The sequence below is a fragment of the Tamandua tetradactyla genome, chromosome 4 (assembly GCF_023851605.1).
Source record: "Tamandua tetradactyla isolate mTamTet1 chromosome 4, mTamTet1.pri, whole genome shotgun sequence".
Classification (NCBI taxonomy): domain Eukaryota; kingdom Metazoa; phylum Chordata; class Mammalia; order Pilosa; family Myrmecophagidae; genus Tamandua; species Tamandua tetradactyla.
In genome coordinates, this window is record NC_135330.1 from 117,833,965 (window position 1) to 117,849,225 (window position 15,261).

The following is a 15,261-nucleotide window of genomic DNA, read 5'->3' on the forward strand; positions in this document are numbered from 1 at the left end:
GTTGTACTGTCTCTTTAATCTCTTTTAATCTGAAACAGCCCCTCCCCTACCACTACCTTTTCTTGCTTCTTATGGCGTTCACTTTCTTGACAGCAGACCAAATGTCTTATAGAATGTCCTTATTCTAGATTTGTTATTTTCCCATGGTGCCATTGAAGTTGTCCCAGTGTCCCCTGTATTTCCAGCACACCTAAAAAAAATTTCCCCATATCTGGTACATTACAGGTATGTATCTGCCCCCCACCCCTGCCAACACATCTCAACTTCTAAGTGAAGAGAGGCTCCCCAGTTTCTACCAGGCTCTCCAGACCTCCTCTATGGAGAGAGGGGAGGAGGTTGATGGAGCCTACTTAGACCATGTGGCCCTTTTCTGTTTGTAATGAAATGTCTGGGGGGTATGGGAAATAGGTGCTCTTAGGACAGAATGTAAAAGGTACCGAAGGAATAAAATGAGAATAAATGAGAAGCCTCTGCCCACTCTCTCAGCTTCTAGTTCCCTTCTCTGGTGCCACCACTGTTAGTGGATTCTTTGGTATCTTCTCAGAAGTATTTGTGCCTATACGTGTGTGTATATATGTGTATATGTTTTCAGCCCAAGTCATACTGTACCATGCATTCTGTTCTGTATCCTCACATTATGTTTTCATATTCAACTCATTTAATTTCTCTGTATGTTCATTTTATCGTTTTTAAAGGAGGCTTAAGGACTAGAGATGAACAACTAATGAAAGTATGTAATTTGCCTGACAAACATAAAATAATACATGAATATAAACCATAGTTTTAGGAGCTCCTAGTGAAAAATTTATATTCCAGAGTTCAGGGTGACCTCACTTGCTGTGTCTTGAGGAATTCAGCAGTGCTCAGACACTTCCCACCCGCCAGTTCCAGACAGTCTTAATGTCATCTTCCTACATTATCCTCAGACCTAAGAACCTTTGGTCTATATGTGCTTTGAAACCATTGGAAACCACAGGCTTGATCAGGTGATCTGAGCTCTTCTCTTGGCATCTGCCTTGTGTTTTGTTTGGCTTTGCCTCAGCTCCTGGGACCCTCAGAGGCACTTCTCCTTGTAGCAGCACTGGCTCCGTGAAGCCCAGGCTTCCCTTTTTATTCCTGCTTAGCATGGCCCATGCCAAACCACAGGGACCCTTGAGCAAGAATCACTAAGAAGGAAAGGTAATTTAGTGGCAGAACACATTTCAAAGCCATCGGAGTTTTTTAAACTTTCTCATAATTGTTCAACCAACTGAATTCAGTTATTCTCAGATATAGCATTCACAGTGAGGAACATTATTTGCTTATAATCAGCATGAACTCCTCTAATCTTATAACTATCATTTCTAGTGTTCATCTAGCCTTTAAACACTACAGTGACAGGTGGAATAGTAATGGTTGTGTGAGTTGTTTTATTTGTCAGGAAGCATTTTTTCCATTATCGTTGTTCGACGTTGTTCCTGTGGTTCCTCCAGACCCCTGGGAATGTCTCACTGTGATCTGAATGTGGACGTCCTTTCAGGGACCCTCAGTATTCTAAATTCTTCCAAGCATTCAATAACACCAAAAGTGAAGTGACTATTTCACCACTAAGCACTCAAATAGTGGCATTAGAAAACAGAATTATATTCAGTTTTTAAAGAAAAAAAAAGCACTTCAAATCTATTCTTCTATGAGGTCATACAACCATATTTAAGGCAGTGGTTTTCTTTCTTTCTTTCTTCCTTTTTGTATGCTGCATGGTGAGGGTCACATTTCATTCTTTTTCCATGTGACTATCCTATTATTGCAGCACCGTTTGTTGAAATTTTTTGGGGGGGGGAGGGAATGGGGGGTAGGAATCGAACCCAGGTCTCCCACATGGCAGGCAAGAATTCTACCCCTGAACTGCCTTCGTACCCCTGACAGTGTTTTTCTATCAGAGTAACAAGGAACCCTTTAGGGGAAGGGGCTAGGGGAGGCAGCATTATTTACACCTTCCCCTTCTATCCCTAATTCAGCTGAAACAATTCCACTTACATCTATATTGCATGAGGCTTTCCAAGCTGGACTTTTCTGCCATATTTAGCTTAGAGAAGGGGTTCCACTGCTAAAAGAATTTGAAAAGCAAAGAAAAGTTAGAAGACCACTATTCAAGGGCTAATATTGGATTGTTTCATATAGACTCTGAAAGCTTTCTTTTTGGAAAAGCTTCATCAATCCTCAGTTAGATTTAGATGATTCACTCACTCCCTTGACAGAAGAGAACAGGGCACAGGGGCTCCTAGGAAGCAGACTTTTTTCTAATTCGGAGCAAATGTAACATTGACAAAAAGTACTCTGAGCACCTCACCATCCAGAGGAGATATAATAGACATACTTTTCTTAAAGACATCTTGGTCAGAAAGTCTGGGTTAATTCCCAGAAGGATGCAGAAAGATGTGATTCATAAACCAGCACCTGCTAGGAAAATTCCTTCTGTCAAGAACTTAAGTCAATGCCTGTAATTAACCTTTCTCCAATGCCTCAGAAATGTTTCACAGGTTTAGAAATGAAGACCAGTCATCCCCTCAGGCTTAGGCTTTCCGGTAAATTCTTATTGCTACATGGAGAAAGGACCAAAGAAAGGCTTTGTACAGACTTTTCTGAGTCCAAAGTTAAAAAAGAATTGAAAGTTGACTCGATTATCGATACAGAAATGTTGTCCAAACCAACCATCCATAGAGATGGGAGTTGGTTATTTTTCTTTAGTAAAAACATTGGATTTAGAGTCAGAATGCCTGGGTTGGCAGAACCTCTGCCACCTAAGGTCAAGGCTCTAAACCTCTCTGAGCATCAGTTCTTCATTTGTAAAATGAGAACAGTAATCCAGCCCATAAGTTTGTGGAAAGAATCAAAATGAGGTATATGAAAAAAATTCTGTAAACTGTAAAGAACTATACAAATGTTGAACATTATAGGCATTATATGTATTATCCCCACCCTTTCAACTACCCTGTGAGGTAATAAAACAGATATTATTCCTACTTGTCAGAGTTAAGTGACTTAGAAGCGTTCAGTGTGAGAGATTTTCTGAGCCAGCCTTCTCTACAAAGAAGAAAGTAGATTCGGAGAGGTAAAGTGGCTTGCACTATTTCGGAGCCGAGTATTTTTACATTGACTTCTATGATATGAAGAAAGATTAGCTAGCTAGTACTGTACAGTATCAGCCAGTTAAGACCCTAGAGTACTGTTTCCATATCTCTTGACCTTTTCAAATCACATGTTTATCTTCTATTCCTTTGCTGTCCACAGTCAGTTATGCCATCTGAGCACAGTACGTTTGAAATTCTAGGAGGCTAGAATTGTCTGTCTTCAGAAATAACCTCTGACGGTTGTCTCATATACCTACTTATAATGGGGATGCATAATAAAGTGTAGGTTTTTCCAAAGTTAGCAAATGATCATCCATCCCAATAGGAATTTAATCATAAATCTTATTCCTGAAAATGACAATAGTTCTTTGTTCTAAGCCGAGCTTTCTAAGTTTTATAAATTATCCTTATTTGATGATAAATCTTTATGTCCTGGTTTTAAACTCAGCATTTGTTCTTATTTGTTAATAAGAATCTTTCTCAAAATGAGTAAGACTTTCAAAAGAAAATACAGCGAAAGGGCATTTAAATAAGTTTCTAAAGTAAAATATCTAAAGCCAGTGTTCTGTAGGTGAGGATTTTCTTTACTATCGTAGTTTAATTATGCTGAATGCTAAATGCAAGGCTGCAGGATTTCAGGGTTGCTGATAATTGGGGAAATCATGATCTGAAAAATTTTGAGCTGCTCAGAAAAAAATGAAGTTCTAAGTAGTAGGTGGTTTGATAATGACAGTGAGGTTTTGTTTATTGAATCTGGCATGCAGGGTGAATGGCAGAATCAGGAGTCGGAGAATGGAAATGAATGTATTTATTTATTTTTCCTTTAATTCAGATAGTTTAAGGATTAACAAATTACTTGTTTTCTAAAAGGTATTGAGATCCTTGGATAGTAGATGCTAGATAATTATGGCACAGAAGTACCATTTTTATGAAAGAGTAAAATGATACAATAACACCAGGGAATACTCCACATTTGGATGTTCTTTGGATTCCTCTCAAGCATTTTATTGACTTTTGGCATGGAATAATCCCCAAGCCTGTCTGGATGATGAGAGCCTGAAAACCATTTAATAAGCCCTATCCATCCCTAAAGTGTGTCTTCTCAAACTTTTGCAATACGAACTAGGTGTTTCTGCAAATAGCACTTCCCTTATAAATGAAAGCAAGAAGAAAAAAAGAAGGAAGAGAAGAAGGAAAAAAGGGAGGTCTGCAACCCACACAACTTTATTTCATTTGCCTGAAAAAGTACAGTGTGCTTTTTTCCCTAGGCAAATAAACTGTAGACAGATGATTGACAGATCAATCAATCAATAGATGGATAGTTGCTAAAATGTTTCTCAAGATTTTAATCAACCAATATCTTGTTTGGATAAAGAGCCTTCAGCTACTCATTTGACTGCTATTTGTTTAATAATTAACTAACAACTCTTTTTCTTGCAGTGAGCAGTTGTGTCAGCCCTGGTTGCTTATCACATGCTCAAAGATTTATATCATCTCACCAGTGTCATCTGATTCATAAACATTTTAACCACCAGTTAAAAGGAAGGAAAAAGTCAAATATGTTTACCCCTCTTCCCTCCACCCACGATGAGAATCCTACGTCTGTTTCAGGGAACTGAAAGAGTGTTTTAAGATCCTGTTTAGCAGATTACTTCACCAGCCTGAAATGGAAGCAGTCTGCCTGGCACCTTCTCTGTACTTTCCTCTTGGTTCCAAAGAGTTCCTGCTGCAACTACTGTCAAATCAGACCTCACAGGGCCTGGAGTTCCCTTCCACGGAGGAGTTGTGCAGGCTTTCTCCCACATCTGTGCCAATCCCAGCCCTGACGACATGGATGACTGTAGGCATGAGCTGAAGCCAGTAATTTCCTGTAGTTATCCACTTTCAAGAGCTGTATAGCTTTTAGGTTTCAATTTGTATTTGTCATCCTTTAACTATCTTTTTAAACGTATAGCTAAGTTGTCTGCACAATTCTTTTGTGTCATCCTTTGTCTAAAAACCCATGCGTAAAACCAGACCTAGAATAATAACCTAGCCCCCTGCCCAAGGCCCACTCTGACCCTCCTTTGGCCCCTCCCTACGAGGTGAATAGTCTCTGGGCTCATGGGGGCATGCCCGTTCACAGCGTGTTTCCCAGTTCCTAGGATCCTCAACTAGCCTGCACGCATGACCCCGAGCGGCCCCCAGCATCTCCTGGTCCGTCTTTTTCTCCTGGGGCCTGCAGGCCAATGGTGTGAGCACCCCTAGGTCTGAGTTGGCCAATGGACAGCTGTTTGAAAGAGTATAGCTGGAGGGTGGATATGAGGGCTGGGTGTCCGCATGAGCACATATAAGGCCCCTTGTGGTGTGGCACGGAGCCTGCTGTGGGAAGAGAAGGGAGCGGGCCTCGGGCCAGGGGCTGGCCTCCCCACGCCACTGCGTTCTGGTACAGAACATAAGGAACCCAAGAATCCTAAATTTGGCTTTGGGCTTCCAGGTTACTATAAGGTAGACTTATCAAAATAGGATAGAATATATATTTTCTTTAACACTTTGTCACCTGATTTACAGTTTTCTCTATTTAGGCATTCTATATGATGCTCCATTTGTGTGCTGGTCCCAGACCCTGCCACTGTCTCAGATAGGCTTGTTCAGATTCCTTCAAACCTCTGCTGTCTTCTGTAAACCCCCAGGCCCGTTCCTGATAGATGACCTCACCTCTTGCTCTGTAGGGAAGCCAGAAGCACAGGCTTTTCTCCCTAAAATATTGTGTTTTTCACCTCAAAAATTCTCTGTCCATTCCCATTCTCTCTGCCTTCTCTTGAGTCTCAGGAAAAGGATTGTCCTCCTCCTTCTTCTCCAAACTAGGCCCTCTGACAGTGACCCTCAGCTCCTTCCCTCCTGTCTCCCTGGGGGCCTGATTCTTTCACCTATCACACCCCATCACCTTCCATCTTTCCCTTCCTCCTGCCTCAGCTCTGCTGTAAAATGCAGGCACCTCTCCCGAGCACCCTGTCTGGGCACTGGTCTTTCCTCTCTCTTACACAGCAAAACTTATATTGAAATTGTTTTCTCAAAGGTCACCATTATGATACCCAGAGGTTGTTAGTCCCACATCATTCTCCTTAAGTGGCCATGGTTAATGTCACTCGATCCTGTTGCACAGCCTCTTCCTGAAGCTCTCAGCGCTGAGCTCCTGGGTCACGGTGTTCACCCTGCTGCGATGACTGCCCCTCTCCACCCTCCTCACTGAACTCTGTGTCTTCCTCCTCCCTGGAAGGACTCATCTTCTCTCTGGATGTGTTAGCCCTTGGACGGAGTGTGGGGCTCTGTCACTTCCCCTCGTGGGGATGACTACGGCATCTTCACCCCCAGCCACATCTCTGGCTGCTCAAAGAGATATCTACCCTGTGCCTCTAAAGCACAATTTCAGCACATCTAAAGTAGAATTTATCTTCTCCAAAAACTTGACTTGCCTTCCAACTCCAAGTTTTGCCTAATAACTAGTGAATTCAACAGAAATGTTTCTACTTTTCATCGTAATTATGACTGTTTCAGTTATGTTATGGGTTGTGTTTTGGACGGCTAGCTTCAGCTAACCACTATTTTCACATGACTTCTAGGGGAAAGAAATGCATTCCAGCTTCCAGACAGCTTACTTGTAAAAGAATGTAGCCCACATATGAAAGGAAAGTTTCTTATTGCCCCAAATTGATTGCAAATTCTGTTAAAGTATTTATGTGATAAACACACCAGACACTTTCATAGGCACTAAAAATACAAACAGGAATAAGATATGTCCTTTGCATTCAAAGACCTCACCTTTTAGAAAGAAACAGACATGAGAAGAAACCATTGCATTCCCCTATCACATCCAGGGAAGTGTTTGGCACACAGTTCAAAAAAACAGCTGATCAATGGTTGATTGGCGGATATCCATGAGTCTTAAGCATTTTATTCCATAGTACTCCAAATATTTGCTCCATGAAACCTTTTGCCCCATTACCCACACCCAGGATTTTCTTTGCAGATGCCTCAACTTCTCAGATGCCCCAAACTCTGCTCTAACCTGCATATTAGAATCACAAAAATTCTTAGAGGCATATGGTAGGGGATAAAGGAATTTGGGGGGCAAGCCCTTCAGTTGGAGGGAGCCACCATGCCCCAATTATAGTTTGCCTCAGCACCAAACTTCTTTGCAGCTCCTGTAAAAGAACTACACCTGACTCTCAGCTCTACCTGTTTGCAACAGACAGGCCTTCCTGATGAACATAGTGAAATAGGGTACCTCCCTATTGAACAGGTATCTCCAAAATTGAAAAATGTATGTCATACACTATTAGGTAGAAAGCTGATTATAAAATCATATGATCATAATCTGTTTTAGTTAAAAATTATAGTGACATGTGTATATGTACGAATGTGCATATGTGTAAAATATGAATGTACAAGCTCATACACATATATTGAAAGGAAAAAGAAGATTAGAAGACTTTACAATAAAGCATAACAAAGGTTTTCTTTGGGTAATGGGGTTAGGGCTGATTTTTTACTTTCTTTTTTGTGCTCTTCTCTAATTTCTACAATGAATGTTTTTACTTTTATGATCAGAAAAAATATATATATATATTAGTTTTCTATTGCTCCATAACAAATTACCATAAATGTAGCAGCTTAAAACAACTCCAATTTATTAGCTCACAGTTCTGTGCCGCTCGACTAGATTCTCTACATATGGTCTTAGAAGGCTATAGTCAGGTATCAGTCAGCCTGAGATCTTGCCCACAGGCACTGGGGAATAATCTTATTCATATTGTTGGCAGAATTCAGTTTCTTGCAGTCGTGGAATTGAAGTCCCTGTTTCCTTGCTGGCTTTTGGCTGGGTTTGTGCTCAGCTTTTAGAGGCTCCTCTCACGTCCTTGACCATGGCCTTCTCTGTCACAGCCATGGATGACCTCTCTTCTTTCGAAAAACCCTGGTTCTCAAATCTCTCTGTCTTCCCCTTCTGCCACCAGCCAGAAAAAAAAAAAAAAGCACTCTGTTTTTACAGGGCTCATGTGATTAGGTTAGGCCCACCCACATAGTCTCCTTTTGATTAAGTCACAGTCAGCTGTTCAGTGACCATAATTACATCTGAAAAATCCCTTCACATTGTAGTGTAACCTAATTATATGAGTGTCACCCTGTCATATCTACAGGTCCTGCCCACATCTAAGGGGAGGGCATGGACACCAAAGATCCAGGATCTTGGGTGCCCATTTAGAATGTGCCCACCATAGTGTGTGTGTGTGTGTGTGTGTGTGTGTGTGTGAAGTGTATTTAAAAAAAAAAAGGGGGGGGGAGGAGCTCCTGAAAGTTAAGAATGGAATTCTTAGCAGTCATTGACGTCTTCACCACAACTTCTACCTCCTGCCAGAGAGCATAGCTCACAGAAGAGGATGGACCGGAAGTAAACCAGCCTGAAACTTGTTTGCCTGTGTTAATAAACATACATCTTTTCTATGGCCATATGTGAGCAGCTTGGGACAAAAACAGACCAAAGAGTTAGAGATGTGTAGGTCTAATGACAACTCTGTAATGGGCAGAAGGCATTTAACTCTGATTCTCTTGCATATAGTATGACATCGTTGGACACTCTGGAGATACGTACAACATTGACCTAGTTCCAATTAACAAAATCCCTAAGGACAATAAACAAAGACTAGAGGTTCTGAAGGTAAGTACAAACAATTACCTCTAAATTCTGAAAACTCTATGGGATTAACATATCTTCTGGCCTCTGAAAAGATTCACTAGAAGCAACAGCAGATACAGGAAAGAGAAAGGCTTTCTATTTCACAAACATTAAAGTACTGAACCTAAAAAGCACCTTTTAGGCCTAAAAGCCTTTTCTCCACCACACAAATATTAAACATTGTTCCCCACACATTTTTAGGGTATATGGTGTGGTACCCAGGTTCTTTGGGCCCCTTCCTGTGTCCTGTACAGTTTTTGGTACATAGATACTTCAGTAAAAGGAAAATAATGGTTCCTTTACTCTCTATCCTCAATTTTAAATATTTCTCAGTATTTTCCAATGATAAATTGAATTTCACGTATTTAGATCTGTATTAGAAATAAATGCACCATGATTTTAAAGTAAATTTCCTCCATTACAAGTTATGTGAGTACAATGTTAGTAATATAACCTCTTTATTGGAAACTCAAACCCATTCCTTATTTTTCTCCCATATAATTTCTATCCTTCAGTAGTGATTCTCACTTTATATGGCAGCTTGAATTTTTAAAGTGCCAACTGTGATAGTTCTGGAATGTTTCCTGTTTCTAATGATAGTCTACATGAAATACATGTACCACCATGTACAGTTGTCACACTAATGTGCAAATTAAATAGAATTCACTCAAATGCTTATTATTCATCTATAATAATTGCTAGTTATACATTCTCGCGGTCAATAGAAAACCATCATGTTTCTTGAAAAGAAATTTCTCACCCATGGCTTTTGTGCAATCTCTCTTACCCCAGACAATGCATGCCCACTCCCAGTTCTGCATGAGTGGGGACCACACGCTGCAAGGGACAGACCATGCCATCAAGGAAATTGCCAAAGAAGACGCTGACGAGTACTTTGTCATAGTCTTGAGCGATGCCAATCTGTCACGATATGGAATACATCCTGCCAAGTTTGCCCAAATCCTGACAAGCAATCCTCAAGTAAATGCATTTGCCATTTTTATTGGATCCTTAGGTGATCAAGCAACCACGTAAGTGTCATTTCAAGGTACAGCAAAGGGAAAATATATGGGTAGTTGAGTACCTGATACATGCCATTTCATAGGCTCAATATCATGAGGGGCATTAAAGAAGATGAAGGAAAAACAGAAACCATAGTTCCTACCCTTAAGGAACTTATAGTCTAGTTGAGGCAAGGCAATGTTCCAGCTTAGGTTTGGATGAATAATAATAACTTTAATTATTTTCCAGTTTATATTTAAAATCACAATAAAACAAATAACAAGTAAATTGATTAGTCCACACATAAGTTAGACAGTATGTTATATGCTTGACAGTTTATATCAAATCCCAAGCTCAGTTCAAATAAGTTCATGTTGAAATTATATTCAAAGTAGTAAATGTCTACCGTTTTCCTGTAGACATGCATTTGTGTGTGTGTGTGTCGTATCCCTTCTTATTGAGGAGAAAAAGACCTACAGAAGGGAAACACTGAAATAACATAAAACAAGATACATGGTAAGATGCTACACAGAATATACTGAATATTAAGTAGAGAAATTTATAATCAGATAGTCAATACTGTTGGGGATGATCTAAAAGAAGAAATCTGGAAACACTTTCATCACTTACACACACTGGCATTTATCTCTTTGGAGTTACAAACAGAAAGAGTTCATGGTTTTTCTCTGCTTAAGATACCCATAAGAAGCAGCAAACAAGAGACAGAAAATCTTCTAAAAAAAAAAATCCTCTGCCTAACTCACGAAGGGCCAGGTACCTTTTCATTATTCCATTTCCTTTACCATTCGTACTCAGTGGTAGAGAATCCTATATAGAGTACTAGATGCTGATGCCTTTTTCTCTCTCTGTACCCTTCCCACTGCTGCAGACTGGTAGAGTAAGGCTGAGAACAGCCCTAATGTCATGTTATCACAGTCACTTTATTATAAACTGACTGCATTTTCTCAGTCACTGGAACCTCCGTGTCTTTGAAAGGCCAACCATGTCTTCTCTGCCCAGATTTTCCTCAGCACCAGCCCAGTATTAGATACACAGCAAGTTTAACAAACACTGGTTGAGCTGAAATGGTTAGTTTGTCTTTCTAGTGAACAGATCCTGTTTGAATACTTACGAAAGCATAATACCCTTGTGGTTTCCTAGGGAAATGGTCCAGCATCCCCTGGCAAAAGATATGTTGCAGAATTAGCTGGTCTATCGGGCATACCAAATGTATGATACCACACAGGATGGCTGACTTTTATTAAATGTCATTTCAAAAACCAAACCTTGTTGGCACATTGAAAGGAGGCGTTCTTTTGGATGAAACTGTCTTACAGTTTTATTGCCTTCAAAAGTGGCCCTTTGTTCCAAGTAATAAATTGGCATTTTAAAAAAAGTTATCATCAGCCTTTATAACCTAAGTGCTATCAAAACAGCAATCGGATAATGTGGATTGCATGTGACATTGCCTAATGTTGGGGGAAGAAAGAGAGGGAGAGGAAGAAAGCACGAACCACTTGGGAGTTGGCAGGGCAACATTTTTAAAGCCCTGTTTCCTATCTAAGGAAGGAAAAGCACTTAGAAATCCACTGTGAAGTCCGCACGTTCCTGGACCCAGGCGACCTGGTCCCAGATCGGTCCCTGGGACTCTGATCTACGAAGGGAATATAAAGTTCCAGGAAATGACGGTAATAAAGGGAGAAAAATCTTTTCAAATTGGCAAACATTCCCACTGAAAAGACCCTTCTCTTGGTTCACTGCTTTCAAAGTGTCTCTCTCCTACTTGCTCTTCCAGGTCTTTCATCGCTTGGCAACCGCCAATTCAATTACAGGCAACCAGCAAGGTGTTAGAAAGTGAAAACTTCCTTTCCTAAGAAACTGTTTGGATGCTGGGATTTGCAGGAGCTGGAGGTGGAAGGGGAGCCCCAATTTGCAATGGTAATTTTCTTTCCCTTTCTATCCTGACAGGCTTCAGAGAACTTTACCAGCTGGCCGGTCTTTTGTTGCCATGGATACTAAGGACATCCCTCAGATTTTACAACAGATCTTCACCTCCACCATGTTGTCCAGTGTGTAAGAAGTGCCCTTCATCACCCTGATGACCCCGGGATTTGAAGCAAGATCTGAATAAAGAGCCCTCTGAAGAAAAGGAGACCTCTGTAAAGTGAACCCATGCAATGACTGAATAAGCCTGGCATTCTGGGTCTTTCAACACTTAACTTGCTTGTAATCAGAATTCAGAAAAGCAGCCAGAGGAAGGCCTGAGCATGGAAATCTACAACCATTGATGGATTTAAAAATCATTAAAGGAAGTGAGTTGACCTGCATTTTATAAAAGCCCAAGGTTAAAGGAAGGTAATTTGAGAACTGAGGCTTGGTCTGTTTCCAGAAGGCTGCTTTTGCCTTAACACTTCATCTGGTCATTTATGATAACAAAAATGACCCCAGCATACCTTTGATGCTACAGTTTGACATTGAGATACATGTCTGTGCACTGTGCAAACCCCATCCACCTACATCCGTCCAGTAACTATTTTTATTCTTTCCTTCACTCTGTATTGTCCGGCAAACAATGACTTTATAGAATTTAAGCCACTGAAAAGTTCTTCCAACAGCAGTATTTTATAAAAGATTGGATTTTCTCAGTAATTCCACTTTCTTGGCCAAAGCCAAAAGGAATCAAAAGATCCTTAGGTTGCCTCCTTCCCCACATGACTTTTCAAAGGCTCTTTAAATAATAAACAGCAAATGCCCTGTTTTTCATGCTGCCGGAGTGGAAGGATGAGGGATGTCTTGCCTCAAGCTTCCTGTTTCTTCTTCTTCTTCCAGCTCTTGTCAAAAGTTTCACGTGACTCCATTTTTTGTCCAAAATGTAATGCTCCAAATAACAAATGCTCTAAGAAAAAAATTATTTACTGTTTACACTCATAAAAATTACTTAAAGCAAAGTGAAACCAAGGAGAGTCTTTAGGGTAAAAAAAAAAAACACAAAAAATAATTTTCTGAAAACTCATTCTTTGTTCCTTCAGAGCGTACCTTATTCCCACCCACTCTTGAGCTAACCCTAATTTATCAATAGGCTTGATGTCGCTTTGTTGAAAATCTAATGCTTTGGCAGAAGTCAGTCCCTATCCAACAGATCATATAAGCTTCTCTTCATTGACGGCAGAGTCAAAAACACCGGGTAGCCAATGTGTGTGTGCGTTCTTATCATGAGTTGGAACAACTGGTCTGGTTAGTATCATTACCTTATTTGCCCGTATATATTGCAATTGTACAGATCCTTAATTTCATTTTAATTAATTGTAGGACAGCAGAAAATATAACACCCATCTCCCTATTATTACACAACCCCATCTCCCTATCATTAACTGTCAAAAAATAACAGCAATCTGATTTCCAATGCAGTATTGCCCAGTGAATTTGCATGGCCTTTTTCTTTTTCTAGCCAGATACTACATGTATTGAATCACCTAATGATACAAACAATTTCTATCCAATTAGTACCTTTAAAAATATAATTACATTAATACCAGAACAAAATTAGAAAAAGCTGACAAATACAGATAGTTGCGTTTTGTTTTCCTGGCTGTTGAAGCAAATACCATGCAATGGATTGACTTAACGGATGGGAATTTATTGGGCCATGCTTCTGAGGCTAGGATAGAGTCCACACCAAGGTGTCATCAAGGTGATGCTTTCCCAGAGGACTGTGGCATTCTAGAGCTGGCTGCTGGCTATCCTTGGTCCTTTGCCTTTTTTCACATGGCAATGCACCTGACAGCCTCTCCTAGCTTCTCTTTCTGCTGACTTCCAGCTTCTGACTGCTCTCCTGTGGTATTCTCTCTCTGTGACTTTCCCCATTAAGGACTTAATTGATAAGATTAAGACCCATCCTGATTCCCCTGGGGCCACACGTTAACTGAAGTCACCTCATCACCAGGTCCTATTTACAAGAGTTCACACCTACAGGAATGGATTCAGTTTAAATTTGTAGTGTGCCATCGATTTCAATTAAATATTTAATATCTCTGATTGTGGCAGGCAGGGTGTAAAATGGAATAAGTGACCATGTTGGCGCCTATGTGGCAAGGAATTGTAGGCAACCTTAGGAACTGCAGGCAGCCTCTAGCATTTGAGGGAGGCCTCTAGGAGTTAAAGGTCCTCCAACCAATAGCCAGTTATAAACGGGCCCTCAGAACATGTGCTTATGAAAATTAAATCTCCCCATAACTGAGTGAGCATGGAAACTGTATTGCCCCCAATTGAACCTGCAGATGAGAGTGCAGCCCACCCTGCACCTGGGCTACAGCTCTGTGAGACCTGAACAGATGCCCCAACTAAGCCAAGCCTGGACTCCTGACCCAAAGAAAATGTATGATAATAAATGCATGGGCTTTTAAAAATGTAATTACATGAATAATAATAATAAAGCTAACATTTACTGAGTATACTATGTGCCAGGTACCTTGCTTCATGATTTCTTATGTTATTTCACTCAATCCTCATAACAATGCATGAATGATAGGAATTTTTACCTTATTTTACAAATAAAGAAACTGAGACTTAGAGAAGTTCAGGTCAATAGCCCACACCCAGGCAGTCAGGCAGAGGCAGAGCTGTAATTTCATGACTGTGCTGGACTGCTCTTTACACCCACACCTCTTGCTTCTTTTATTCATATAAACCTCAATGCTGAACTCTAGTTTCCCTTTTCTCCTCTTTTCCAATGCTGTTTTTTTTTGTTTGTTTGTTTGTTTTCACAAACTGACCACATTTTGTAGAGCTCTATTTCTCTCTTCTCCTACTCAGAAACTCTATCTGCACACATTCAGGCACTCAGATGTCAGGACAAGGACATCGGACACAGCTGGTGGACACTTATCACTCCTTCCACCACAGCGGGGAATGAGGGTGTGCCCATCTGAGTGGCAGCTTAACCCGCGGAGGTGCCCTTTTGCTAGAGGGTCACTGCCCCCAGAAGCCTTTGGAAGTCAGATCCAAAAGTGATTAAAGTAGCAGCCTTTAACAAATCCTCACGGTGTATAACTTCCTGAGTAAGCAGACGCCATTTTCTTTTGACATGGAAAGAATGTTCTCAAGCAATTTAATTTCCCCTTCCCCACTGGCCAGGCATCCTTTGCAATTGTTATTTTATATATATATAAAAAAAAAACCCTGGTTTTTCTTATTTGTAAAAGGGAAAGACAATGGGAGGTGGGAGGGTGGTGGAGAGTAAGAATAGGAAAGGTTTGTTTTTACTTCTTGCAAACCTTAGAAGACTGTGCATTTATTATTAAATGTACTTAATTATAGGTTACCACGAACTTTTCCCAGGCCCTTCTTAAGGCCAGGACGTTATAATAAAGGCTTTGTGTGCCTCAGGGGGGTTCCATTGAAAGAGTCTAAACCCTGTCTGCGCAGTGAGCTCGGGTA

The 15,261-nt window shown here is 40.5% G+C and overlaps 1 protein-coding gene and 2 long non-coding RNA genes across 7 annotated transcripts in view; 2 read left to right on the plus strand and 1 right to left on the minus strand.

Annotated features, from left to right (window-relative positions):
• VWA8 (von Willebrand factor A domain containing 8) overlaps positions 1-14,274 on the plus strand; it is a 631,595-nt gene extending 617,321 nt beyond the window's left edge. For both annotated transcript variants that reach the window (XM_077158362.1, XM_077158361.1), the window contains exons 43-45: positions 8,707-8,805; positions 9,616-9,854; positions 11,794-14,274. In XM_077158362.1, the coding sequence (XP_077014477.1) occupies positions 8,707-8,805; positions 9,616-9,854; positions 11,794-11,902 (447 nt within the window). In that variant the 3' untranslated portion in view covers positions 11,903-14,274. The remainder of the gene's footprint in view (positions 1-8,706; positions 8,806-9,615; positions 9,855-11,793) is intronic.
• On the minus strand, positions 7,740-12,347 carry LOC143681374 (uncharacterized). The gene is made up of 3 exons (XR_013174585.1): positions 12,279-12,347; positions 10,958-11,005; positions 7,740-8,094 (listed from the first exon to the last, which is right to left on the minus strand). It is a non-coding gene; the product is annotated as an uncharacterized LOC143681374 (long non-coding RNA).
• LOC143681372 (uncharacterized) lies at positions 9,861-11,773 on the plus strand. 4 transcript variants are annotated; one of them, XR_013174582.1, is made up of 4 exons: positions 9,861-10,599; positions 10,715-10,913; positions 11,391-11,513; positions 11,621-11,773. It is a non-coding gene; the product is annotated as an uncharacterized LOC143681372 (long non-coding RNA). The 4 variants fall into 4 exon arrangements; XR_013174581.1 differs by having other exon boundaries at positions 9,861-10,913; XR_013174583.1 differs by lacking the exon at positions 10,715-10,913.
• Positions 14,275-15,261: the final 987 nt, after the last annotated feature.